Here is a 20652-nt window from a genome sequence, read left to right as displayed (position 1 = left end):
CCTGGCCTCCTTTGGGGCTTTTTGCCTGGGCACATTGGCAAAAGGGGGCCCAGAGGAAGTACCAGCTTCTTTTTTACAGAGTCTACCTCAACACTGTTGCCCCCTGCCCTGATGTCTGGGTTCACTGTGAGAGACGCTGGCCCTGGCCCGGCGCTCTGAGAGGCCATCCGTCAGCCGTGCCCTCCACTCTCCTGGAGCCCAGGGAGCCAGGCTGAGCCCTGGCCTGTTCCATCCCTCCATGGAAGGAGGAAAGAGAAAAGCAGAACACTGGGTGTTCCTCACAGGTTTGATCTGGGCTCACATGTTGGGGCTGTGGGTCTGGTACCTCTGCAGCCTGGTGTAGCTGAGCTTGCCTCGGCCACCAGTAGCCACCTCATCCCACTAGGTCACCCTGGACTCCACCACTCTCTCCCCTCATCCCCAAGCCCAGTCATAGCAGTGCCTTTAACCCAAAGCTGCTGTTGCATGGAAGTCAGATCTCCCCCCACTACTGCCTCTTCCGTGCCTCACTCTTACATGCTTTATCTTATCATGTAGGTATTTGTGAACATGCCTTATCTCCCTTGTAAGACAGAAAGAGATCCTTGAAGGCAGGGATTGTGGTGGCAGGTTCATCCCCAAACCCCCAGCACAGGCCTGGATCTGAGGAGGACACAGCATCTATTGGATATACAAGCATTTGGGCACACAGCTCACAGGCACACAAGAAGTGAGGCATGGAGCTGGGTCTTTGCCACAGTCATTCTATGTAACAAGCCTCCCCAGTCTCGGTGGCATATGGCACCTGTTTTCTTGCTCAGGAGTCTCTGGGTTGACTGGGTAGCTCTGCTTCAGGCTGTAGGTCTAAGGGCGAGGGAGGCCCCAAGGGATTGACTGGGTTGGCTCCAGGCTATAGCTTGGCTCCAGGTCTGTTCCATGTGCCCTCAATCAGGGACCCTGACTGAAGGGGTAGTGGCCACCTGCGACAAGTTCTTTTCATGGTAACCTAGCAGGAACATGAGTGACAGCCAACCGGCAGGCCCACTTAAAGCCTCTGCTCACATCCCATCCACGAGCTGCCATAGGTCAAAGCAAGCCTTGCCGCCAAGCTTCACGTCCATGGGGCAGGGCTATACACCCCACCAACTCCAGCGGGAAGGACTGCAAAGTCACAGCATAGAGCGCAACTGTATTATAGGGAGGGAGTAAAGAACTGGGGGCGCTTTCCAGCCAAAACTCCCAGCACAAAGGTCATGCACAACAGTGTCCATTCGTGGTTCTGTTGTGCTCACAGACACGCAGACTGATCCCCGTCCTCTGACAGAATATATGACCATGTGCTGGTGCCTTAACCTCTCTGTGCTTGAGTTTTCTCAGCAGGAAAATGGGGGTAATAACAATGCTTTTCTGAGAGGATTCGGTGAGATTTAATCCATGCAACAGCAGCTTTGGGTTAAAGGCACTGCTGTGACTGGGCTTGGGGATGAGGGGAGAGAGTGGTGGAGTCCAGGGTGACCTAGTGGGATGAGGTGGCTACTGGTGGCCGAGGCAAGCTCAGCTACACCAGGCTGCAGAGGTACCAGACCCACAGCCCCAACACATTTAATACATGTCAAATGCTCAAACAATTCTTGGCATATATTGGCACCCAATAAAAGTAAGCTGCTACTGCTTTTATTATGACTAATGCTGCCACCACCACCACCATCGCCATGTCATTATTATGATGTAGTGAAGCATCCGACTGTATTCCTCAAATGCCTTCCATCTCCAGTTACACTAACTTAGAAGTGTAGACACGTGCACACAGCAAGCATCTACATGCACCAGGGGCTACAAACTAGCAACCCACTTGCTCAGTCTGCCGCAGGCATGGTTTTTTTTTTTTTTTTTTTTTTTTTTTTGATGTGTCTGATATTTTAAGATGAGGTATTTCACATAAAAATCAAAATTTCTTGAGTCATCTTCACAGGTGGTAAATACAGTTAGGGAAGAGATTGTATCTCCCAGAGAGAACACATGGGTAAAAGATGAGAGAGCTCAGGTGGATGCAAGGAGAACCCAGGTGTTTAAGGGTTGGCTGGAATACTGGATGGCTAAGACGGCCAGCCACAGGGGCAGGGAGAGTAGGTGTCCCCAGGAGCAGGGACAGGGCAGGCTCAAGGACCGCAGGATGACTCCCAAAGTCCTGTGAATTGGACTTAGCAACAAGGAGGTCACTGTGGACTGTGCTGGGAGTAGTTTGGGAGTGGTGGAGGCACAGGCAGGATTATAGGAATAGGGGTTCATAAAGAAGAGGAGAGAGAGAAGAGTGTAGCCAACCCTTCCAGGAAGCTTGGCTGAGAAGGAAGAAGAAAGAGTAGGCTGGGGGCTGGGGGTGAGGACTGGGATTAAAACAAGTTTTCTTAAGACAGGAGACTTTCAGCATATTTAAATATAGACAGGAAAGATTCAGTAGACAAATGAGAACACAAGAATGACACTGTGGAGGGGGAGGAGGGAAGTGAGAGAGAGCCAAGTTCAGGTGAATGTTCCACCTTGGAGAGGAAAAATGACACCTGTTCTCTGGACACTGTGTCTGGAAATGAGGTCATCCAGCTAGTTAGTGGCCAAGAGAGAGCTGGGCGCATTCACTCATGAACTCATTCAGCAGACACTCACTGAACGCCTACCGTTCACCAGGTACCACCCTAGCAACAAATGAAACAGATGAAAATCACTGCTTACATTCTAGTCATAGAAGAAAGAGACAATAAACAAAATGAAAAAGGAAATTGTATAGTTCATTGGAGGGTGAGACATGCTATGAATAAAAATCAAGGGAAGTGGAGAACACTGAGGCATGGGCTGCAATATTAAATAGGATGGTCAGGGCAGGTGACGTTCCACCAAGGACTTGAAGACAGCCAGTGAGTGAGTGAGGCCTGCATGGAAACGTCTGGGGATAACACCTTCCAGGCAGAAGCAAGAGCAGTGCAAGGGGTCTGAGAAGGGCATGTGCCCAGAGTGCTGGAGGAGCATCATGGAAGTGCCATGGTGAGGGCAGGGCAAGCCTGGGGCCAGTGCTAGGAGACAAGGTCACGGGACACACTGGGGTCTACGTTACGTTGGACTTTGCAGGCCTCAGTAAGGCCTTCAGCTTTCACTCTGAGTTAATGAGGGGCCATTGGGGGATTTTAAGCCGAGGAGTGGAATGATCTCACTCAGGTTTTAACGGAATCACCCTGGCTGCTGTGTTGAGAATAGACTGGGGATGGGGCACAGCAAGGGGGCAGAGATGGAGGCCAGGCAGAGGCAGTTTCTATGATCCAAGCAAAAGACAATGGTGTCCGGACCGGGGGTGGGAAGCAGAGAGGCAGTGAGAGGGGTCTGGATTCCTGATGTGTTTTGAAGGTAGACCCATCAGGATTTGCCAATGGCTTGAATGAAGAATGAAAGGACAAGAGCAGTCAAAGATGCTGGCGAGGTGTTGGCTGGAGCAACAGGAAGCTGAAGTTGCCATTTACTGAGAGGGGGAAGGCTGTGGGCAAGACATGTTGGGTGCGGCGAGAAGATGAAGAACTCCGTTCAGACTTGTCGAGTCTGATGTGTCTGTTAGACACTCAGGTGGAGATGCAAGTGAGCAGTGGTCTATATAAATCTAGAATCAGGAATGTCCAGGCTGGAGATAGGAATCTGGGGGTCATTGTTGCCTAGGGTTATTTAAAGCCATGACACCAGATGAGGGTATCAAGAGCATGAGTGTAGACAGAGAAGAAAAGAGGTTCAGAGACTGAGTCCCGGGATCTTTCAGTGTTACAAGGTCAAGGGGAGAAGGTGGAGCCAGCAGAGGAAATGAAGGAGATAGCCAGTGAAGTAGGGGCTGGGGATTGGGCAGGCCTTGCCATCCTAGAAGCTGAGAGAGCTGTTTCTAGGACGGAGTGACCAGCTGGGTCAAAGGCTGCTGGTGTGTCAAATAGTCAAATAAGATGAGAACTGAGATGTTACCACTGGATTTAGCAACATGTTGGACGTTGCCATCTTGACAGCAGCAGTTCAGAGGCTGGGTAGCTGGGAATGGCCCCTCTGAACGTTTCAGAACCCTCCCTGTTGGCTAAATGGGATGATCTGTGCATTCGCGCCCTACATGTGGGAGATGTGCCCTAAATGCCTGGGCATCTGGCGGGCTTGGGGGTGAGGGTTCCAGCAGTGGCACAAAGGACAAGAAGGTCAGCTTTGGAGTATCTGAGTAGACCCCAGGCCTAGAGGGGCCCTGAGCCCCTGGAGGGGTACTGCTAGGCCATTCATTCGCACCATCTCTCTAGACCCTGCTCTCCTCTCAGCAGATGAGCCCACCTCCCCCAAGAGGCCGAAGAGCGTCTCTGAGCCACAGCACAGTGATGTGGAAGGGGATGCCGCCTCTCCCCTGCCCTCCGAGTGGACCTCAGTGAGGATCAGCCCTGGGGAGGATGCAGCTGGACAGGATGTGCTGGCTGTGTGTGTCCTGGTCACCAGCGAGGACAGCAGGTATTCTCGGGCTGCTGCCAGATGGGGACAGAAGCGGGGTTGGAGGAAGGGAATCGCATTTGGGATTGGGTTTCCTCTCTACTGGCTTGCAGTGTGGCCTCCCTGTACCTTCATTTCCTCATCTGTAAAATGGCAACAATCATAGCACCCATCTCAGAGGGAGTGGTAAGATATACAGAATTCATATGTATTAAGTGTATAGAACAGTGCCCACACATCATAAGCCTGTAAGTGTTAGCAATTGTTATTCTCTCGGGAAGGGAAAGGGCCTGGCCCCGTGCTCTTCTCAGGAGGCAGTGTCATGCTGACTGTAGTGAGGTGTGCAGAATGGGTGTCACCTGTCCCTAGGGCCTGCCCACTGCAAGATGGTGATATACATGGGGCTGGGCAGGCTAGGATGCAGAGTGGGGAACATGAGGAGCGAAGTCCTGGTGCCTTAGGTGACTGTTTCTCAGAGCGCTGTCCTCATCACCTGCATCAGAAGCACCTGGAGTTGTTATTAGACATGCAGACTCCAGGACTCCCCCAGATGCACTGAATTCACTCAAGAGGTAAGTCAACAGCAGGTATTGATTGCTTATTATTTACTAGACTGAGGAAATAGCAGTGGCCAACACAAGACAAGGTCCTTGCTTTCCCATGGCTTTCATCACATTGGGAGCCATCTAGGAAGCAAGTTAAGTAGCTAAACAAGAAAAGCATCACATATGCGCCAGGTCGAGAAATAAAATAGACACATATGCTAGGGAGTGGCTGGTCAGCTGCCTTAGATTGGGTGGCCAGGAAAAAGCCTCTGTAGCAATTATTGATGCCCACAATAACGCTGAGAGTGACAAAGCAGCCCCAAAGCGAGTGACTTAAACCAACCACCATTCATTACACCATGATTGTGTAAAAAAGTAGACCAGAGTAAGCCAACCCTGACCAAGTAAGCCAGGTGCAGCTGGGCAGTTCTGGTCTTGGTGGGCTCACCTGTGTGTTTGGGCCAGTAGGGTTCTGCTCTGGAGCCTGAGTGTCAGCTGCGGTGAGAGAGGGCTATTGGGCCGTGGGCCTTTCATCCTCCAACTGGCAGCCCAGGCTTGTTCCCATGGCCTTAAGAGAAAGAGGGGAGGCACCCAAGATCTCCTGAGCCCCAGACTTGACAATGCACAGTGCTATTCCAGTTCCATCTGATTGGCTGCAGCATGTCACAAGGCCTGAACAGATTCAACAAGTGGGGAATGGGCTGCTGTCTTCAGGGGAAGAGCTGCAAAGCCCCCATTCCAAAGGGGCATGGATCTAAGGGGAATGATTGCAACCATCTTTGCAGACAAATTCCTACAGCCTCCCGGAGGAGGTGACATTTAAGCTGAGAATTGGTTGGCAAGAAAGGACAGCCAAGGGAGAAGGGGAATGCAGGAAGTGACAACAGCTAGTGACAGGCCGCTGGGTGAGACTGAGCGTGTCTCAGAGGTAAGAGAAAGTCGGTGCGGCAGGTACACCCTGAGTGGGGAAAAGAATAAGAGATTACACCAGGAAGGAAGGCAGGAACAAGGCTTATAAGACAAGGTAAGGAGTTTAAATTGTGTTCTAGGTATCCAGTCATGCATCACTTAATAGCCGAGATATGTTCTAAGAAATGTGTTATCAGGTGATTCTGTCATTGTGTGAACATGATAGAGGGCATTTATGCAAACCTAGATAGGCAAGCTCACTCCACTCTTGGGCTATATGGTGTAACCTATTGCTCCCAGACTACAAACCTGCACACTGTGTTACTGTACTGAATACTATCAGCAATTGTAACACAATGGTAAGTATTTGTGAATCTAAATATATACAAACATAGAAAAGGTACAGTAAAAATACAGTATAAAATATAAAAAATGGCTCACCTATATAGGGCACTTACTATAAACGGAGCTCACAGGACTGGAAGTTGCTCTGGGTGAGTGAGTGGGTGAGTGGTGTGTGAGTGTGAAGGCCTAGGACATCACTGTACACTACTGTAGACTTTATCACACTGTGCCCTTAGGCTACTCTACATTTATTTGAAAAATATTTTTCTTTCTTCAATAATAAATTGGCTTACTGTAACTTTGTTACTTTCTAAACTTCTTAACTCTATTGTAGTAACACAGCTTAAAACACACACACATTGAATAGCTAGAAAAATATTTTCTTTCTTTATACCCTTATTCTATAAGCTTTTTTATTCTTTACTTCTTAGCTGACTGGCAGCACTGTAGGTTTTAAACCAGCATCACCGCAAACACATGAGTGACACCTTTCCCTATGATGTTAACAAGGGCTGCGGCGTAAATAGGTGATAGGAATTTTTCCGCTCCATTATAATTTTATGGGACCACCATCAAATATGGGTTATATTGCTGACTAAAACATCGTTATGAAAGACATGACTGTAATTCAAAGAGTTTTTAAGTAGAAGAGTGACATCTCATTTACAGTTTTCACAGATCAGCAGGCCTCGCTTTGGGGAATGGATGAGGCAGGGGTATGTGAGGATAAAGGCAGGAAGAGCAGGTGGGAGCCTGCAGCTCGGGGTCAGGATGGGAGCGGTGGAGATGGATTTGCTAATGGACTGAATGAGAGGAAAAGAGAATTTCAGAGTGACTCTCAGAATTTTTCTAGAGTGACTGAATGGCTGGTATGGTCATTTCTAAAGTTATCTTGAGGTGGGGAAGATTTCAGAGAAGGTGCACGTTAGTGGAGAAAGTCAAGAGTTCTGTTTTGGACACGTTGGGTTTGAGATGCCGGTGTCTGTGTGGATGTCAGGTAAGCGGTCGAATATGTAAGTGTTCTGGGAGGCAGGGCTGGAGACGGTGATTTTAGAGGCTATTAAAGCCCAGGGCTCTGATGGGTTGTTTCCAGAGTAAGAATATCTTCCTGTAGACAAAGAAGAGCTGGGCTCAGAAGAGAGCTCTGGGGCATTTGAACAGTAGGCAAGTGGAGAAGGAGCTAGCAAAACCCACCGGGGAGCAAAGGAACCAGGAGATGGCACGTGGTGGAAGCCAAGAGAAGAAAGTGTCTCAAGAGGGAGGGTTTGGTTCTCTGCGTCAGAGGCTGCTGGAGAGCCCAGTCGGATATGTATAGAGAAATGACCTTTGGACTCTCCAACAGGGGGCTCATTGTTAACTTGGACAAAGTGGCCTCAGTGGAGTGAAGGAGTAGGTGTGGGAAGAACATGAGAGGAAAGCAGGGACTGCAGTTGTAGACAACTGCAATCAGGTCTTGATCATGCAGACTCTGGAATGGGGCTCGGGAACACAGGCTTGAGCATCCCACAGGTGATTCATTCTGATGCCCAGAGAAGGGAAATGACCTGCCCTGGATCACACAGCCTTCAGAGTCTTCTAAGCCTCAACGTAGGCAGGCCTATTTCCATAAAAACAGGCAGAAACCCAACTCAAACTAGCTTCAGTAACAAAGGGAAATGCATTGGCTCGTCTGACTGGGAAGTCCAAGGGTGGTCCTCATTCAGGCAAGGCTGGAGCCAGAGTCTCAAATAGCCACTCTCCCTTCCTGCCTGTCTCTCTGCTGCTTTTACAGCCATTGGCAGAGAAGCTGTCTCCACACATGGAACTCAGCTACTGAGGGTCTCAGACCATATCCATAAATTCGTGTCCTCAGGTCAGGATGCCAAGGCAGGCCGCCAACTGCTACTCCCACATCACATACTTCCCTCTGGGAACAACTGGTGAACAGGACCGGGGCACCATGACCGGCCAGGCTTGGGCACTCTGACAGATAGGGGGTCTGCCATAGACACAGGTGGACGAGTGGCAGTGACCTTGTGGAAGGAACCCTGCTGGATTTCCATGTACAGAGAGTGTGTGGATATATATAGTTTCACTAACACATCACTGCTTGACCAGTTTTGTACTTTCCCATCCTCAAACTGCGTGTGCTTGGGCTGCCCCTCTGTCTAGGACACACTGCCTCCACTTCTTTGCCACTTGAATTCCAGTTATTTAAGGCCCATGTTCAATACTACCGACCCCTCACCCCCACCCAGGTAGAATTTTCCATTCCCTCATCCATTCCATGGGGAAGACAGCAGTATTTAAATGCCTGAAGTTTCGGGACGAAGTCCCTAATGATGAGCTTATGTGACCAGAGAGACCTTAGGAGTCATGCTCCGGGACAGGTGCCGGTGAGCAGAGCAGGCTTTATTCAAACAGCTCCTCATGCATTGCTGGACCCCTTCTGCTCCGAGCCAAGGCTGTATTGTTCTGCTCTGGCTGCCATAACAAAGCGCCACAGATTGGGTGGCTTCAACAACAGAAATGTATTTTCTCACTGATTTGGGGGCTGGAAGTCTGAGATCAAGGTGTGGGCAGGGTTGGTTCCTACTGGGGGATTGGAGGGAAGGATCTGCTCCAGGCCTCCCTCTTTAGCTTGTAGATGGCGTCTTCCTGTTCGCATAGTGTTTTCCTTCTGTGCCTGTGTGTATCCACATTTCCTCTTCTTAGAAAGATATCAGGTGTATGGGACAAGGGCCCAGCCTAATAACCTCATTTTACCTTAATGACCTCCTTAAAGGCCTTATCTCTAGATGCAGTCACATCTGAAGGTACTTTGGGTTAGGACTTCAGCATATGAGTTTTCAGGAATGCAATTCAACCCATAACAAAGCCCGAAGCTGGGCTCCGGGCACACAGGACTAAGCCCAGGCCCCCCAGGTGCGCTGGAGGAGTGCTGTGCAGGACGCAGTGTGGGTGTGTTGGGGCGTGGGTTCCAGGCCCCCTGACTCACCCACCCGCTCCTTCCTCCTTCCAGCTCTGACACAGAGTCTGACTATGGCGGCAGCGAGGCCTCCCACACAGAGCCCTGTGAAGAGAAACCCCGGCGGCCAGGATTCCCACGTCTACCGCACACCTCCCTGAGGGAGGCCCTGAGCAGGGTGGTCTCTCCACAGTGCCCTGAGGAGCCCAGAGCTGTGCACGGTAAGCAGAGAGCCCACTGGGCTTGATTCTGGGGCGCGGGGAGGGAACAGAGACCCCCACAGCTGAATTTCCCACTTGGAGGACCAGGTGACAGGAAGCCTCGCCCTCAGCCTCCAAGGCAGTGGAGCTAGGACCTTTGAGGAGTGGGACGCAAGTGGTAGTGAGGGGACTTGAAGAAGGCCTGGCTTCCCTCTCCATGAGAAGCTTTGGAATCCCAGTGGGGAAGACGTCATGGGGCCTGGCCGGCTGTGGTTGGTCACAGGCCAGCAGGGATCAGGGGCCCGCAGGTCCCTCTTGCCTGGAGTGATCTCTCTCCTGCCTCCTGTGTGGGCACCTCCTTAGGGGCCCCTCCAGCATCCCATAGCCCCTGAGGCAAGGGAGCTGGGTCTGGCTGCTGTTGGACAACATGCAGCCCTGGACGGCACCATCTCCCCGGGACCATCTGCACAGCACCGGGGCCATTACGGGTGTTTGGGGCTTGTGGGATGCACCCAAACTTCTACATAATAATTAATGCACTTTTACTGCATACCTGTAATGGGCCAGGAATTTTCCCATATATGTGGTCATCCCAGGATGACCCTGTGGGGTAACTAGTGCGAAGCCTGTTTCACAGGTGAGCAAACAGGCTGAGTGGTCTCCCGAAGTCTCAGCCAGTGCTGGTGACACCCTCCAGCCACCACCGCCCAAGCCCTGGCTTACTTAGAAGTAGCTGTCTTTAGCAGCCCAGCTTGTGTTTAATACAAAGTTGACCTGGAATTGAGTGTTTTGATTCAGTCAACAACTTGGGACCAAATCGTCTGATTTATGGGTAACTTCTGGACGAGCCTGGGAAGAAACAGGCTAACCTGACGGAAACTTGCTGCCCAACGGCCCCACAGCCTTAGTTGCCCTGGGAGAGCTGGAGCTCAACTTGTCCTGCATCGCCACCTGGTGGTCATGAGCAGAATTGCCACCTGGTCCGTGAAATGTTCTCAGGAGTGATGGTTTCCCAGGAAGATGAGGGCTGGGGCAGAAAGAACTCATATCGATATTTTTAAGTCCTGGAACTGTTGAATTTACTCTAGAAATGTTGAATTTTACCCTCATTTTTTAAAAAAGTGACACTTTTAAAAAAGGACAGATTATCATCCAAACACATTTGTTAAGTACCGTTTGTGGGGCTGTGCAGAAAGGCTCAGCACTAGCACTGAACTGAGTACTCTCCTGTGCCCAGCGGGGTCCAGCCCCACCTCTGGTTACTGCGTGGCCTTGGTGTACCCTTCCATCCCCCTGGGCTCCAGCTCACCATTTCCAGATATGAAGTTGGCCTGCCTTTCTTCCCTTCCCTCCATTTCCCCTCCAGTTGCCAGAGGGTTTTAGGCAACTTACAAGAAAAACATAAAACAAAATTGTACATCTATAAATATGAAAGATCAAGCCTCAAAATCAGGTCTAACAGAACCAGTTTAGGAGGGATAGATCCCAGAGAGGCAGACCATAATCCTAAACAGTTGCTCTAGTTGAATCATAAGTTTGATTCTGAGTTTTCTGGCTTCCAGCATTCAAAAGGAAACACAGAACGTCATTATTCTCATTCTTTATGAGAAAAACATATATTGGTTTGCAGCAGGTCTCAGAGTAGGCACAACTTCTCCTAATGCTTAACTCTATAGAGAGTTTCCGGCTCATACCAAATAGATGATATTGAGAAATGTGTTAGATCATGTCTTAACAGTTCCTCAGAAAATGCAGCCTTAGTATTCTCGAGGCTGTTTCTTACAGCAACCCTTGCTGGAAGGTGAGGGCATGACAAAAAAACATGACTCAGCGATAGCAGTTTTCTTAGCGGGATGGGGTTGTGTTGAGAGACTAGTTGGGTTGGGTAGTGAAGCCAAAGCATTTTGTTTCTGACAGTCCAGTTTAACTCCAGAATAAAATACAGAGTAGGTAAGTGGGTAGAATGCGTGACTCTCAAGCAATTCTTTGTCGAGTTAGTCTTCATCAGTCATTGTTTTATCATTGCTAGGCAGACCACGTTGTACAGTTAAGCTCTCTGGCACAGGTCTAAGTGCTGTGCTTTGTGCTGCTGGTTATGGTAACCCCATCACTTTACCAAATAATGCAGGGTTGACCCCTTGTGTGGGTTTTATGGAGCTTCATTAACCACAATTCTCACCTGGATAAATGCCTCCAAGGTAGACCAAGGGAATGCCAGACAAGACCAGGATATTGCTTTGAAAAAACTCCTGGTTGCAGTGTGGAGTTAAAAAAAAAAAAAAAAAGACTCCAGGTTGGTCCAGCCATGCTCATAGAAGCATTATTCACATTAGCCAAAAGGGGGAAGCAAATCAAATGTTCAACAGACAAATGGATAAACAAAATGCAGTATATCCATACAGCAAAATGTTATTCAGACTTTAAAAGGAAGGGACTCTGACATGTGCTGCAACTTAGATGAACCTGCAAAGCATGCTGCTAAGGGAAATAAGCCAGTCATAAAAGGACAAACATCAGTTTGGGATGAGGGCAGAGTTCTGGAGATGGGTGCTGGTGAGGTGGTGATGGCTGCACAGCAGGGTAAGTGTACTTAATGTCACTGAAATCTAGACTTAAAAATGTATAAGTAACAATTTTTATATTATGTATATTATTTTCCACAATTTTTAAAAAGATTTCGGGGACTACCTTGGCACATGAAGGAACTTATTACATCCTCAAAGTTCACAGAGCATGCCCAAGGGGATGGCCTGAAATACAGCTCACACCCTATGTCATGGAGGCTGCAGAAAGCCCCCGAAAACATCAGGGGCAGTGATTCTTGACAATCTTGTTTAAAAGGCAGATTCCCAGGTTCTCACCATCAGAAATTCAGATTGAGTGGGTCTGGAGTGGTGCCAAGTATGTGCATTCTGTGTAAGCATCCCCAGGGGCTTTGACACAGTGGGCCATGTTCTACACTTTGGGAATTTCAGAAATGCAGCTTTGTGGAAGGCCTGCCTAGATGAATTCATTGTAAAATCCACACCCAAGCAACTAAATGAATCGATCTAGCGCATCGGACTCTTGGCTATAAACTAATTAGATGTAGGAGAACAACCTGCCCCGAATTATTCTGGCTTAGAGGAATTGGTATTTATCCATCTTTTTTCTGGCAATAATTTGATAACAGGATGGTCCAATGGAATATGGAGGACACTTAGCAGTTTGTAACAATGAAATGATATCATCAGCACCACATGGAAAAATACCCTCTCACTCCTTTTACAGTGGGCCATGCACTAAGATCTCTGAAAGTGCTCCTTTAAAATAAGTAAACACACATAGAATATAAGCTAAAAGGAAGGGATCAGCCCACTTTATGCTGCTCAGCATTACTAGATGAAATGATCACTACCCACCCTGCTGTTCCCATTGTGGTAAAAATGTGTGCATGTGTGCTCTATTAACGCCAGTGATGGAAAATCTCTCTTGAATTTTCGCCATTTCCAGTAGGTTCCATTCCACAAAGTTATGAGCTAAGAAGAAGCAATTAGAGCTTTGTGCAACTTTTTTTTTTTTTTTGAGAAATGTCTTCATTAAGTGATTAAGAGGCTAGCTTTGGCCAGCAGGATGTAGCTGTGCTAAAGACCTGCTTGCTCCTTATGGAAAACATCCAGCCTGGAAAGCCCAGCCAGCCAGCAATTGGGAGGGTGGGCTATTCATCTCCTCATGGGGAGCTGGGAAGACTGTGTGCCCATCCACACAGGCTCCTCCTCAAACCCATGGGCTTGATTTTGAGAGCAGGCCTGAGGGATTGGGAACCTGCCAGACAGAGCAGACATGAAGCGCTTCCAAATGTAACCACCCGATGGGTTCTCCTTGCCTGCTGCCTAAACTGAGCTGATTTATCAAGACAGGGGAATTGCAATAGAAAAAGAGTTTAATTTACACAGAGCTGGCTGTACAGGAGACCAGAGTTTTATTATTACTTAAATCAGTCTCCCTGAAAACTCAGGGATCAGGGTTTTTAAAGATAATTTGTTGAGAAGGGGCTCGGAAAATGGGAAGTGCTGATTGGTCAGGTCAGAGATGAACTCATAGGGAGTCAAAGCTGTCCTCTTGCACTGAGTCAGTTCCTGAGTGGGGGCTAAAAGACCAGATGAGCCAGTTTATCAATCTAGGTGGTGCCAGTTGATCCTCTGAGTGCAGGGTCTGCAAAATATCCCAAGCACTGATCTTAGGCTTTACAATAGTGATGTTAGCCTCAAGATGCAATTTGGGAAGGTTCAGAATCTTGCAGCCTCCAGCTGCATGACTCGTAAACCACAATTTCTAATCTTATGGCTAATTTGTTAGTCCTGCAAAGGCAGTCTTGTCCACAGGCAGGAAGGGGGTTTGTCTGAGGAAAGGGCTGTTATCGTCTTTGTTTCCAAACTAAACTATAAACTAAGTTCCTCCCAAAGTTAGTTCAGCCTACGCCCAGGAATGAACAAAGACAGGGTAGAGGTTAGAAGCAAGATGGATTGGTTAAGTCAGATCTCTGTTACTGTCATAATTTTCTCAGTTATAATTTTTGCAAAGGCATTTTCGCAAATGGAGTAAGGGAGAGAGAGGAGCTGAAGGAGCTGGTCTTGAGGAAGGAAAGCCTCCAGGTAGTGATTGACACCTGTGCTCCACAGCCTGGCTGCTAAGAAGGAGTTCCACTGTGAGACCTGGCAGGGAGTGGAATATCTAGGACTGTTTCTAGACGGAAAGAAAGACTGACAGACTTTTTTTCTAGACAGAAAGAAAGAGGGCTGGGCTAGCTGGGCCTTGGATTTAGAGTCCTGGATTCAGACCCTCCCTGCGTCCATCTCCCACACCCACATCATGACCTTGGGCTTCCTTTCCGTTCATGCTTCCTGGCCCTGCCTGTGTGCACATTCAGATGTTCACCGTCCCCATCCTTTCTTTCCGGCAGTGATGGAGGTGAAGGGGCCTGAAGCCTGAGAATGCATCTGCAGGCCTTGCGTGGGAACAGGGAACACGTGGACCCCACTGCCCACTCTCACACCCTAAGTGACCAAGACCTGTTTTTCTTCTGCATGTGATGTTCATTTTGCTCAGCTAATCCTCAAGGCCCAGCTGGCAGAGGGGTCTTCCACAGGAAGTACAGTGTCCCGCAAATATGTTTCCCTTGGAACCAGGCCAAGGGAGGGCCACAGCAATGATGGTCCACAGCCTCAATTAAACCTGGTTTCCAAAGGGTTTGGGGGGCTCTGTGGGGAAAGGGGAGGCAGAGAGTAGAACTTCCTGCAGCCTCCTGGCTTCAATCAGAGCAGCTCCAGTTTTTAATGTATTACATATATGGAACATTGATGGCCCATGATGACCTCAGCTTTAAATAACTGTTCTGACATGAATGAATATGTGCATGTATGTATATACATATGCATGTATAGCTATGTCTACACATATACATATGCACATAGATGCATGTAGATGCTTACTGATGATCTTAGTAATGATAGTTCATAATTTCAGGCATTCTCTGAGGGTGGTACCTGTCCCATAGCAGGGTCTCAATAAATATTGGATGCCAGGTGTGGTGGCTTATGCCTGTAACCCCAGCACTTTGGGGGGCCGAGGTGGGAGGATCACTTGAGCCCAGGAGTTTGAGACCAACCTGGGCAACACAGTGGGACCCTGTCTCTATAAAAAATAAAAATTAAAAAAAATTATCTGCATGTGGTGGTGCATGCCTATAGTCCCAGCTACTCAGGAGCCTGAGGTGGGAGGATCATTTGAGCCCAAGAGCTCGAGGCTGCAGTGAGCCATGACCCCACCACTGCACTCCAGCCTGGGTGACAAACAAAAACACAAAAATATTTGATGTGTGAACAAATGAAAAGTTTGGTAGTGTGTGTTGTGGGGACAGGAGTATGGTGTGAGGGGAGGAGAGGGTTCAGTCTATTATAATCATTAGTCTATTGACTTGCAGTAATTGAGCTATAGGAGATAAATTCCTACTTACTCTACACATTTAATGGACTCTTCCTCCCACCCCATCTTCCCTGTCCCTTTCTTTTTCCACAGCAGCTCTGCAACGGGCCAATAGCTTCCAGTCTCCAACCCCAAGCAAATACCAGAACTGGAGGAGAGAATTCCGGTGGAGTGAGTCACTAGCTCTCTGGGGGTGGGAGGCTGGGGCTGGCAGAAGATCTCTGGTTAATTCTCAGGGACAGCTGTTCTCATTCCTTACATGGTATCTCTCTGGCATGGCGTCCTGGTTGTCAGAGGCAAGAAATAAAAGGTTGACTTTATTTCCACTGCTGACTGGAGGGAGCCTTTTCCAAGGGACTCAAGATCTTCCCATCCCCCTTCACCCCTGGCTCAGGAATTATGGAGCCTTAGGATTCTACAGTTTCACCCAGACAGGGCCTTGGCCATCATTGCCTCTAAGCTTTTTGAAATACAGATGAGTAAACTGAGGTTCAGGAACTCTATGATTTGATTCTGTACGCTGGAGTGAGACTGGGGCATCAGATTAATGGCCTCACACAAAGCAGGATGCTACACACAGACACCCACACATCCACACACACATCCCTACACACACACACACACACACACACACACACACACACACCCCTGCTCCTTTTTCTGAGTCACCATTGGTCCCAGCGTCCTGGGGAAGAGCAGGGCTGCGGCAGGTGCTGAGGCAGCAGGCCTCGCCAGGGGGCGCAGTGAGCACACCCAGTCTCACAGCGTCTAGGCAGGCCGGGGATCCAGGGACCGCAGCACGTACTGAGCAGAGTTACCTCCTCAGGCCCTGAGTGAGGGGCAGAGACTCTTCATCCAGTTCCAGGCTCATCGCTGCCTTCCACCTCCCCCCACACCCACTCCCTCTCCGGCCTCACCCTAGGAGAGGAGGACCCAGAAAGGCCTTGGCTTAGACAGGGGTTTCTACCAAGAAATGTTGTTGCAGTTGGAACTGAGCCCTGGTCTTCCTTCATTGTGAGTCAAGGCTCCCAGCCAGTGAGTCATTCCCCCGCCATCCCCAGACCCACCACCCTCACACCAGGTCAGGCTGGGACAGGGGCACCTTGGGAGCAGGACCCAGGGCTGCACTCTTGGGCAGGCCACTTCATCTGGGGACAGCCTAGAGTGACTCCTGAATCCTCTGACAGCCCCCAGCGGTGACAGCAGAGGGCGGAGGAGCTAGCATTGCCACACATGGGGCATCGCCTTTACTGCCCTGCTCTGGCCCTCCCCGAGTCCCTGGAAGCCTGCTGCCCAGGCCCGGACTGCATGGGTGTAGGGTCCATCCCAAGGCTTCCAGCCCACTCTACTGTGTGCCACTAGTGTGGGGGCCCAGTCCCTCTTCAGGAAGCTCCCAGCCTGGGGTGAGAGCAGGGAGGCTGGTGGGAGACCCTCCCAGTAGGGCTGGGTCACTGGGGGAGCTGCAGGAACAAGAGGACTGCTGAACAACCCCATGGTGTCTGGGGTGGGCCTGGAAAACTCAGCCTTTAGTTATCAAGGAGTATTGCACAGTGTTTCTCGAGAGTATACGAAAGCTTCTTTGAGAGCAGGGCTTGAGTTTTGATTATTTCAATCAGCCTAGTGTCTAGCATGGTCTGGCCCAGAGGAGGAACCCAATCCTTGTTTGCTGAATCAATGAATGAAGTAAGGAACCAAGGAGCAAGCTGGCTGGACTGAGTGCAAAGGGAGCTCATGGATTCAGGCCTCTCAGGCTGCCGCCCCTAGAGGGCGCTCCAAGACTTTGAGAGGGATTTGAGCCTTGCAAAACCTCCAAGTTCTGGGAAGCGGCACCGTGGAGTCCCAGACTCCCGAAAATCCCCGGAGCTGAAAGCCACGAGAGCCATCTTTTTTATTGTCTTTACTTTGCCCAAAAGAAAACCTCAGGGGGCAGGGCTGGCCTTGCCATTGGAAGCAGAGTGCGTGGTACCATCCCTCCTGTCCAGAGGCATTACTGCCCCATCACAGCTGGTTCTGGCCCCAAGCCCCGGGTGGGAGGGCCGGAGGGGCTACGTGGCTTCCCTGGGCACCCTCCCCAGCTGATCATGCTGCCAGATGACCTCTAGGATCTACGAGAAAGGTTGCTGCTGCCAGAGGGCCCAGACAGGAGGTAGCACAAGCGCCTGACCCAGACGCAGCCTGGATGCTGAAACTCAGGCCCTGGTGTGCGCATCAGCCTCCTTCAAACAAAGCAACCCTAAGGGCCAGCTGCACGTGTGACTGAGACCCCTGCAGAAGGCAGGGCAGCCCCGGGTGGGCCATACCAAGGTTTCAAGGAAACGGCCAGCAGCGGGAGATGTGAGTTGGCCAGTGAGGAGCTCTTGGCCCAAGAGTTGGAGAACTCCTGGCTGGGTAGAGTGTGCAGCCCCCTCTGGAATGGGCCAGGGCTTCAGCAATGTCTTTACTGGACGCGGCTTGAGTGCGTGAGAGGGTGGGAAACTAATGGAGTTCATATTTTGCCGACAACTAGCTTTTACTTTGTGTCCTGTGCCACTGGGCACCTCTTTTTTTTTTTTTTTTCCTTGAGATGGGGTCTCACTCTGTCACCCAGACTGGAGTGCAGTGGTGTGATCTCGGCTCGCTGCAATCTCCGCCTCCCAGGTTCAAGTGATCCTCCCACCTCAGCCTCTCGAGTAGCTGGAACCACAGGCACGCACCACCATGCCTGGCTAATTTTTGTATTTTTGGTAAAGACAGGGTTTTGCCGTGTTGGCCAGACTGGTCTTGAACTCCTGAGTTCAAGTGATCCATCCACCTCGGCCTCCAAAAGTGCTGTGATTACAGGTGTGAGGCACCACGCCTGGGCAACTGGCAATCTCTTTTTAGCCCATGTTATCTGCTCAGCCACCCAATGAAGCTGCACCAGACAGCCCACTTTTTGGATGAGAAGACAGGGGTTAAGTAACTTGCTCAGAGCCAGGCAGCTGTATGCATGTGAAGGGGTGGACTTCCAGGTTCCCCTCCACCATCTTCTGAGAGAACCCCAAGACACAGTGGGCATCAGGAAGGGGAGGTTTCCCATCACCTCTCTTCCCAGGCTGTGCCCACCTCCCAAGCAGTAGCTTGAATGGCACCCCAGGGACAAGGGGCTCGGCCTGAGCTGGGGCTTTGCTTCCCCCGTCTCCTCAAGCCCTGCTGGAGTTCCATCTTGAAGGCAGTGCATGAGGACCACGTGTGGAGAGAAAGAGACCCCCCTAGCAGGGGTGGGAGCAACTTCTGGGTCATGACCTCCTGAGCCCTGAGGCGTTTCTGTCAGGCTTGGTTCATGAGGTGGCCCTGGCTTCCTGTCAGGAAGTCCCTGAGGGATCCTCAGGGGGAACAAAAAGGCAGTCTGCTGAGCTGAGGGGACTTGAGGCAAGTGAAGGAGTTTGATTCAGAAGATGGCAGAGAGGGAGAATGAGGGTGCAAGGAGGAAGGGAAGAAGGAATTTGGCAGGAATTTGGCAAGCTGAGGACAAGGACGGGAAGCAAGGCAAGGACTGACTCACAACTTTTGCCTTTTTAGGCTTGAACCTTCTAATCGTGGGCTGCGATGGGGGTGTGGTAGTGGGAGGCAGGCCAGCCGCTTCCCCGGCAGCTCCTTCCTGCCGCCCTCAGATCAGATCTGTTCCCAGAATTACCTTTTCCCTCCGAAGCTTTCTGTGAGGCCTCCCTCTGGGAGCTTGCTGACTGTGTGCGTGTGGTACCGTCTGTTCAGAGACCACGGCTGGGACACACGGTCGCACACGTTCGCATTGATGTATGGGGGAAGCCAGGACAGAATATTGAGAATGGTGTGGCCCCGCGGGGGTGGAGGGGACTCAATGGGACTCTTCTTGGGATGGGGCTTGGGTTTGGCCTGGCCTGCGTGGGTCCGTGAGGAAGAGCTTGTCACTCAGAGCTTTGGGGAAACTAAGACCAGGGGATTGTGTTGCGCTGGATGAAATGCTGAAAGAAGCGGATGAAAATCTGAAGGCTAGACACCCTGGAGGAAAATCTGAATGGGTCAGCTGAGCAGCCAGAAGCAGGCAGTTGAACAAGAGAGTGGACTCGTTCCACGTGGCGGTCCTGGAAAGTTTCTGGGGGACATCCCTATGTGCTACCATGGTTCATGGGAGAGCTGGTTGGGCTGAGGGTAGGTACTGAGAGGGCAGATCTGAAAAGGTGCATGGCATTTTACTGAATCAATTTGAGGACAAGTGATCTCAAATGACCCAATATGGAGACAAAATGTTTGAGATTTTAGATTTAAGATTACCATGCTTGAGGGGAGGAAGGGGAGAGGGGGAGAAGGAGGGGAGAGGGAGAGGAAGAGAGTGCGTACATGTGAGCTTGGTTGATCTTACAGTAGGTTATGACTGTCAGAATTCTGCTCTAAGCAGACTAGATGATCTCAGCCCCCCACAGCACTGAACCAGGCCTGTCCTTCAGGGCCCTGCCCCACTCCTTTCACCTCCATCTCTGAGTAGCCACACTGTATCCTGTTTGTTCCCTGACCAACAGGAGCTTGGCATGGGCCCACTCCATATCCTTCAAATGATTTGATACTCACTGTAACCTCCCTCTCTTGTGTTCTCTTAAAATCTCAAAAGACTCTTCCTGTCTGACAGCCTCTTGGCACACATGTGAGAAGAAAGCCCATCTCATTAGTCATGGATGTCTATCCTGTCTGTGCCCATGGCTAAGGGTCCAGCATCTCGTGGGAAGAAAACTCGGGTGGTTTATTGACTGAGTGATTTAACATAGCCCAGCTCCCAGCCACAATGGTTTTAGGATGCTCTTTGGAGGCAGATGAGCATTTCTAAGAAATGTTCTGGAAATGCCCTGATACATCTCTCAAGAGCATCCTCTTGAAACGCAATGGTTATTAGACTTCTCACCCTGGGACTTCCTTTGCCCCACGGGACCCTGCCACTGCTCTACCCATTCCTCTGAGTCCCACGCCTTGGGCACCAGGAACCTCTGAGTCAGGCCCTGACATCTTCCTCTTTCTGACTGTTTATAGAATTGGAGCTTCACTTAAAGCCTCCTCTTTTCTTGATAAAATAATAACACCTTTGTAATGAAGAGTGTGTTCTTTCCTTGGTAGGTTTGACGCCAGTGAACAAAAGAACTATGTCACCTCCTAAGGACCCTTCTTCTCTTCCTCTTCATTCATTGCCTTCTCATTCATCTTCCCCACCATCTTCCTCTTCAACCAGTGTTTCTGGGAATGCTCCAGATGGTTCCTCCCCACCTCAGGTGAGTGTCCCTGAGGGTCCTGC

The 20652-nt window shown here is 50.1% G+C and overlaps 1 protein-coding gene across 1 annotated transcript in view; it reads left to right on the top strand.

Annotated features, from left to right (window-relative positions):
• Positions 1–20652, top strand: part of MICAL2 (microtubule associated monooxygenase, calponin and LIM domain containing 2) — a 242395-nt gene that overhangs the window by 161774 nt on the left and 59969 nt on the right. The window contains exons 27-30 of the mRNA XM_055282392.2: positions 4305–4485; positions 9265–9431; positions 15468–15545; positions 20478–20629. Coding sequence (XP_055138367.1) covers positions 4305–4485; positions 9265–9431; positions 15468–15545; positions 20478–20629 — 578 coding nt within the window. The remainder of the gene's footprint in view (positions 1–4304; positions 4486–9264; positions 9432–15467; positions 15546–20477; positions 20630–20652) is intronic.

The sequence above is a fragment of the Symphalangus syndactylus genome, chromosome 6 (genome assembly GCF_028878055.3).
Source record: "Symphalangus syndactylus isolate Jambi chromosome 6, NHGRI_mSymSyn1-v2.1_pri, whole genome shotgun sequence".
In the NCBI taxonomy this organism is placed as follows: domain Eukaryota; kingdom Metazoa; phylum Chordata; class Mammalia; order Primates; family Hylobatidae; genus Symphalangus; species Symphalangus syndactylus.
The sequence above is the reverse complement of the archived record's forward strand: the minus strand, read 5'-3'. Positions and strand labels throughout refer to the sequence as shown.